This window comes from Centrocercus urophasianus, unplaced genomic scaffold (genome assembly GCF_019232065.1).
Source record: "Centrocercus urophasianus isolate 14NV4802_14NV808 unplaced genomic scaffold, USGS_Curo_1.0 seq_930, whole genome shotgun sequence".
Taxonomy (NCBI): Eukaryota; Metazoa; Chordata; class Aves; order Galliformes; family Phasianidae; genus Centrocercus; species Centrocercus urophasianus.
The window spans coordinates 1-7444 of record NW_024885567.1 but is presented as its reverse complement, the minus strand read 5'-3'; the positions used below and the strand labels follow the sequence as shown (position 1 = coordinate 7444).

At 49.3% G+C, this 7444-nt stretch overlaps 1 protein-coding gene across 2 annotated transcripts; it reads right to left on the bottom strand.

Annotated features, from left to right (window-relative positions):
* Positions 1-1318: 1318 nt before the first annotated feature.
* Positions 1319-7438, bottom strand: NR2F1 (nuclear receptor subfamily 2 group F member 1). 2 transcript variants are annotated; one of them, XM_042839458.1, is made up of 3 exons: positions 7219-7438; positions 5851-6378; positions 1319-1640 (listed from the first exon to the last, which is right to left on the bottom strand). In XM_042839458.1, the coding sequence occupies exons 1-3, from the start codon at positions 7229-7231 to the stop codon at positions 1360-1362; spliced, it is 822 nt and encodes a 273-aa protein (XP_042695392.1). In that variant the 5' UTR covers positions 7232-7438; the 3' UTR covers positions 1319-1359. The 2 variants fall into 2 exon arrangements, with proteins under 2 accessions (XP_042695392.1, XP_042695391.1); XM_042839457.1 differs by lacking the exon at positions 7219-7438 and having other exon boundaries at positions 5851-6667.
* Between the last annotated feature and the right edge of the window lie 6 nt (positions 7439-7444).

Sequence of the window (7444 nt, the reverse complement as noted above, 5' to 3'; positions counted from 1 at the left end):
GAAAAAGAGGGAAAAAAAAAGACATAAAAGCAGCAATATAAAAAACAATATTAAAAAAAAAGACGAAAAAGGACCGTGTCTGTGCGACTGGTGCAGCAGCCGCGGCCACTTTGCGCCCCATCCCGCGGTCCCGCAGGAGGCAGCGCGGTGTTGTGCTCCGGCCGGGCTGTCCCACACTGGACACGTGCGTGGGCCTCGATCCTCTCCTGTAGGGCCGACACAGGAGATAAAGGTCCAGGCAGCTCTAGTGGTTTTGGTTATTATTATTATTATTTTTCTCTCTTTTTGGTGAACTGTTGGCATGTTTCAAGCAACAAGACTCGTGGGGTGATAAGTAGTTGGTGGGTTTTTTTTGTTTTTTTTTTTTTTCTCTTTTTTCTTTTTTCTTTTTTTTTTTTTCTAAATTCTTTTATTTTTGTTTAAATTCTCACTTCAATTTTAATTCTTGAAGAACAGCTTCGACAACATATATCGCACTCATTATAAGAAGCAAAGGGTTATATCAAAAATTATTAGTATAGAATCACAGGAAACCTGGTTTGGAACCAGAAAAAAATACAAAACAGATATAGATACATAGACACAGGACAATTTTTTTTTTTTATAATTATTTGGAAAATGTTATTTTCCCCTAATTCTTCTTTCTTTCTTTCTTTCTTTCTTTCTTTCTTTCTTTCTTTCTTTCTTTCTTTCTTTCTTTCTTTCTTTCTTTCTGCGCATACGATGTCTTAAGTTTTACAAAAAATGAAAATAAAGACTAATATTTTACAAAATGAGTAACAATGCTCGTGGTAAGTGTTTGCGCGTGGAATTGTTTGTCGGTTTGTTCGCTCGTTGGTTTGTTGCTCGTTCTAAACAAGGTTCAGTTCGGCTTCAACGCGATTTGTTTTGTTTGTTACTGTACAGCATATATCAACAACAGTCCACAATAAATCCTGGAAGCTCCAGTATCCCCTTCAGGTGTGATTAATATCCCCTCAATACTCATATTTTTATTTTTTTTGTATTTTTTAATTTTTTTTTTGCCTTTTTGTCTTTTATTATTATTATTATTATCTTTTTTTTTTTTTTTTTTCCTCCTCTCCGAAAGAAAAAAAAAAAAACGGAAAAAAATATATATAAAAAAAATAATAATAATAACCGGAACCCAACCAAACCGAAGACCAACCGCAACACCACGACCCGCACGGACGCGAGGTCCGTCCCTCTCCCCAACGCGGCCACACCTCTGCTCCCACTTGCGCCGTTCTTTTGTTCAGTGTCCGCCTCCCGGGCCCCCCCCGCGCCCCGACCGCCCCTCGGTGCGCGCGCCCCCGCCTCCGCCGCCGCGCAGCGTCCCCGCCGGGCTGCGGCCGGGCTCTAGGAGCACTGGATGGACATGTAAGGCCAGTTGAAGCTGCTCCCCGACAGTAGCATATCCCTGATGAGGGTCTCGATGGGGGTTTTACCTACCAAGCGGACGAAGAAGAGCTGCTCGATGACGGAGGAGGAAACGGTGCGCAGGGATGGCAGCCGCAGCAGCAGCTTGCCGAAGCGGCTGGGTTGGTTGGGGTACTGGCTCCGTACGTACTCCTCCAGCGCGCACTGCGATTTCTCCTGCAGGCTCTCGATGTGCGCTGCATCCGACAGCCCGCAGGCGTCTGCCCGGGCCGCAGCGCGCCCGCGGAAAGGCGGCCGGGGGTGCGGAAGGGAGAGGAGGAGAGGGGGGAGGAAGGGAAGCGGTTAGTGGCGGCGGATGGACCGCAAGGCTGCGCGCAGCCCCCCCACTCAGTACACTTCTCCCCCTCCCCCATAATAAACACCGCACCCGCGGATGTATGGGGGGCCGCGACCTGTCGCCCCCCCCCCCCCCCCCCCCCCCCCCCCGTCCCTCACCCCACTGTGTGTGACAGACCTCCCCCATCTCGGAGCCCCTTTCGAGCTCGTCCCCGGTAAATAGCGGCGGCGGGAGAGGGGCGGACGGGAGCGAAAATTATGAGGGGAGGTGAGGGGGGGTAGCAGAACGAGAGCTGCCGCCGCGCGCAGGCACACACACACGCGCACACGGAGCGAGTTTGCCGACATGGCTGCGCATCAGCCGCAAGGGAAGGCCGAGGCCGGGGGATGCCGCGCTGAGCCTCCCGCCCCGCCCCGGGCACTGCGCCCCGCGCCCGGCCCGCGGGGACCCACGGATCTCCGGCACACAAAGCCGGGCGGGCCCTGACCCCGCGCAGCCCGCGGTCACAGCTCCACCTTGGCCCCGCGCGGCCCTGCGCTGCACCCCCGATCACACAGAGCCCAGCGCGGCGGCGGTGGTGCCGCTGCGGAAGGGGAGCGCCTCCGACATCCACATTGTTTCACCGATTAATAATAAATACATATATATGGTGGGGTGGCGGGAGGGTGGAGGGGGGGGAAGGGAAAGAAAAAAAAGAAAAGGAAAAAGCCCAACAACACATCAGGATCAGAGGGAGGCAGTCAGCTGGCAGCGCGGTTTAGCGCAGATCAAAGGCAGACTTTGCTAATATATAGATCTGTATATGAATTAATGAATGTTAATGGCCCCCAAAAGGACACTACAAAATTGTGAATGCGGAATTATGACCCTGGAAAGACACAACAAATTATTCAAAGCGGGGGGAAAAGAAAAGAGGGGGAAAAAAAAAGGAAAAAAAAATCTCCAGCAACGGGATATTTGAAGTTTGTGCCTGCCCTTATCAAGAAGTGGCCTCACACGGATTTCTGAACACCTTCATCTACAATGCTGTGGCCTCGAGCGAAAATACAAATAAAACACAAATAATTCAGGAACTTCTGAAGAGGGCACCTTTGACCCGTGCCTCGGACCTGGTGTCCCTCAGATGTACAATTATCTGAGCCAGGCTGCACTGCTAATCCATACTGTACCTTTAATGCAGTGATATTTTCCCACATCTAAAGCACCAGGTTGCAGAATATATATATATCAAACGCTTGGGCCTGTTCTTGTTTGCAACATATATCAAAACCACAGGCCTGTTCATATGTTGATTGCCACAAATCACACTCCATATTTACATATATCTTGCTATTTTACATGCATTATCTGCCCATTATGCACTAGGATCCTATTCAACTTCCAAACAATGCGATATGAAAGGGTCTCACTGACACCCTAGCAGGGCTCTCTCTTTATGCCCCATATGTCATACCCTTAAGGTTAGTAAAATATTAATCAGGTCCACCTATACCACAGGTCAGTGGCGCTAGGGACGGGGACGGTGCTGCTGCAGGGTGCAGCTAGGGCTGGATTTGAGTTTCACCTCCAAACCCGTGTGGGGTGTACTCGTGTCGAGGGCACCCCTGCAGCTGTGGTTATTTCAAATGTTCTGGCAGATGCATTTGTTGGGGTTGTATATCACATCCTTCAAGGTGGCAGTGGGGAGGCTTAACTCTCCCTTTAGGAGGGGATTAAAAATAATAATAATTAAGAGGTACGTAGCTTGCTGAGCCCAGGGAGGTGCAGTCTATGGGAGAAACAACACAGCCCACGTTTACTGGAGGTGAATTATTACCCCATCGCAGAAAGTGGGCTAATGTGGAAATTCTGCGCTCCTCACTTTCTCATACGGTGGACTGTCAATACAGAAAAGTGCTATATTTCTTCCTCCAGTCTATGGAAAAGAAATTATGTAAATAAATAACCATTACTGCTCAGCACACTCCTGCCTTTCCCTTTGTACTGCTGGGAATGTATTTCACGTTATGCCTTCAGAAGAGTTTAGTGCTTGGGAAATATAGATGTAATCAGCCGGCATCTAACTAGAAATCAAAGTTCTTATTGTGCTGCAAATAGATTTATTGGATTTGTGTTATTTAGCCCGATCCCTTCCTGGAAACGCTTATTTATGGGGAGGAAAAAAGGTGCAGGAATTAGTAAGTGGGAATAAGGAAAAGGGGAAATAAATAAATAACAAATAAAGAAAAGCAGCAGGTTTTGGGTCACGACCCAGCTGTTGGATGGCGTCCAGAATTTTACACATTAGATATACTATCCAGTGCCCAAATGTAAAAACCACAACAGGAGGAACCCACACCAGCTTCAAATGCTAAGTCCTCAGGACTTAGGACAATATACCTAAAAATATCTTTTCCATCAGTCAAAGTTTGTTTAAAAGTTGGATGACTTTGAGCAAGGCTTCCCATGAATTCCCCTCTGGCTAAGCAATCAAAACAAGTTTAGTGAAAAGTGGAAATGTGTGGATGGGGGTAAGGGGTGGATTACTCCTGACAGCTGTATTTCCATTTTCCGAGGTGCCCCGTGTGATTCTGCTCCAAAATAATATTATTCTCCCTCCAACCCCCATTCATGCTCTGCTCCATCGAGGGAAGGGACTTCTCTTCCCGTAAACATTTAATTATTATGATTGTTTTTAATATATGTAAATGAGGGGCTCATCTGAAGCCCCTGGCTGCCTCTCCAGCCAAGGTCGGACATTTGAGAGCAGAAGGGGCTGGGGGTGGAGAGAGAGAGAGAGAGAGAGAAATAATAACAATAACACTAATAAAATCAAAAGCAAAGCTAAAACGAAGCCAAAGGAAAAAAAAATCCTCAAATGTCCTCATGTGGGGCAATCTCCTCCCCAGAGCCTTTGTGAAGGGGGTGCAGGGCAACCCCTCTCTGCAGGGTGTAACCCCTCCGAGTGGGGTCCCGGAGAAGGGACGGGCTCTCTCAACTCGGCCCCACTTACTGATGAGACCCAGATATGGATGGGGTGGGGAGCGCAGGGCTGCAGTGCACTGCACCCGCCTGATAAATGCAGCCAGATCTCTTGTCACTTCTGAAAAACGTGTTTCCATCAGGAAGATTTATTAAGATAAAATGCATTAAAATGTGGCGCTGGCTATTCGGTACATCTTCCATTTGTTTTAAGATCTGCACTTGATCCTCTGCAAAGAAACATTCCCTCCTATGTGGAGTGCCTGCATTTGCACGGGAAGGAGAAGGGGGCAGTCACAGTACACGGCTCCGACCACCCTGCATACAAATTAGGTGCTCCTGTCTAAATAAATTATCCGATGTTCAAATCGATATTAATACTGCGTTTGCTACATTACAATATTGTGCAAATTTAGGAGTCATTTTAATACAATGTAAATACTATTTTTCATGCATGGGAGGCAACTGATATTGATGGATTATAAACTGCTTACTGTTAAACCAGGCTCTGAACGATTTGCCATCTTTGTTCAGGAATGCTTTTAATTTTGCGTCGGCCCTGGTTTTAAGTCAGATTTATTGAGACTCTTTGGGCATCACTGAGTGGGGAGACAAGGTTAAACACAACAACAGCAGCACCACAACTGAACCCGCAACAGCAAACCGGGCAGAAAGGAGAGAATATGGGGAGAGGAGAAAAAGGAAAACAAACAAGTGGAGAAAGTGGCAATTAGCCCCATCGTGGTGATAATTAGAATAATGATTAAAAAATGACACTGCGAGGCCCCTTATCTCTCTTTGCTCCTATTTCCTACATTTCCCTCGCATCGCTTGCCTTTGATGTTTATAAATTTCCCCCTCGCAGGTTATAATAATAGAAGATGTATTATATTCTTATAGGCTACAACCAGAGCACTTCAAAGGCGCAGTTAATGCACTTTCCTGCCAGTTAATTCGAACCATCTATCACCGGGAAAAATTGTTAACATGCGTGCACGCGTGTTTCCACCGCCTCCGCCTAATGTGACGGATATATACGTGTGTTTATATCCATACGTGTGAGTGTTTATGGGGACAGAGTGGGACAGGCCGTGCCGCTCCCAGCCCACGCGCATGGGAACCGCCACCCCCCACGTCTCCTCTTCCCCCCCCCCGGTGCTCCCAGCGCTCACCTGAGGTGAAGAGGACGATGGCTTTGAGGCAGCTGTACTCGGCCGAGTCGACGTGCAGCGCCTTCAGCTTCTCCACCTGCTCCTGGAAGATGCGGATGTGGTCCATGAAGGCGACGACGCGGTCGGCCGACATGGGGGAGGCGTGGAGGCCGGCGGCGGCCAGCAGCGGGGCCACGTGCAGCGGCATGGAGCACTGAGCCGCGTTCAGCACGAAGAGCTCGCTCCAGGTAAGCCGCAGCAGGGCCACCTGGTCGGTGATCTGCAGGTCGGGGAAGAAGGGGATGTTGCGGGCCCACTCGACGGCGCTGAAGAGCAGGCGGGCGGCCAGCTCGCAGATGTTCTCGATGCCCATGATGTTGTTGGGCTGCATGCACTGGCTGCCGTAGCGGGAGGTGGGGTAGGGCTCGGCCCGCAGCAGCAGGGAGATGTATCCCGAGAGATAGCAGTGCCCGTTCAGGGGGTCCCCGTTGGTCAGGGCGTACTGGCCGGGATTGGGCTGGGTGGGCGGCATTCTTCCTCGCTGAACCGCTGACAAAAACAAGGAGAGAAGGAGAGGAAATGTGCATCCTGGAGGCTTGCGGGCATTGCCAGCCGGATGGAGACAATGCCGGGCTTCTCCCCGCCGCAGCACGGAGCACGGAGCCGGAGCCGTGTGGGGCCGGCAGCAGCATCGGCCACTCGGCACGGCCCGGTCCGGCCCGGCACCCCCAGCATAGAAGCAGCAGCCAAGCGTCCCCCGCCCTCGGCACAGACAGGCTTCAAACATAAGCACAGATTAAAAAAAAAAAAAAAAAAAAAAAAAAAAAAAAAAAAAAAAAAAAAAAGAGAGAGAGAGAAAAAAAAAGAAGCAGAAAGCAGGAAAGAAACGAGAAAAAGAAAGAAAGAAAAAAAGAGCCAAGGCAAACAAGGCAAAACCGCTCCCCCCTCCGCGGCCCCCTCCCCTCCCACCACAAAAGGCAGCCCCGCACGTAAAAGTAAAATCAAAGAAATCCTCCGGGCGGTGAGAAAGTGGGGTTAAAAATCACAGCCAGCTGTTAAGCACAGCCCGGCTCGCTGCGGATCCCGGCAGATCGCCCTGCTGCTGGCACCGAGATTTACAAGTCAACCGCTGTGCTGCTTGTTCAGAAAATAAATAAATAAATAATAACAATAATAAAAATAAACGCGTCTGTATTCTTCTGTAATATCACCTCGTTCCCCCGGAGCGGAGCGGGTCGCAGCCCCCACTCCCACCGCTAACTTTGTTGCCCAGCTGTCCAGAGAGCACCCCCTCCCCCGCCCCGCAAAGTTCTCCCTGCTGGAAGGAAGAGAAAGATTAAATATTATCGAGGAAAAGGGGGGAAAGGAGACAAAAAGGTCCGCACTTACAATAGCCAAACATTCGTGGAAAAAAAAGGGGACGGTGTAATTAATATCTTTGGTGCGCTGTCGCCACTGCAAAAGCCTGCAGTCAGCGTTGCACAGTGAATGCACAAGCTTGCAACTGCAAAAACACCGGATTCATTAACCATCTCCGCACAGAGCGTGAGCGTGCCGCCAGTCCCGAGCGCTGACCAAAGTTTTTTTTTTTTCTTTTTTTTTTTTTTTTTAAAAG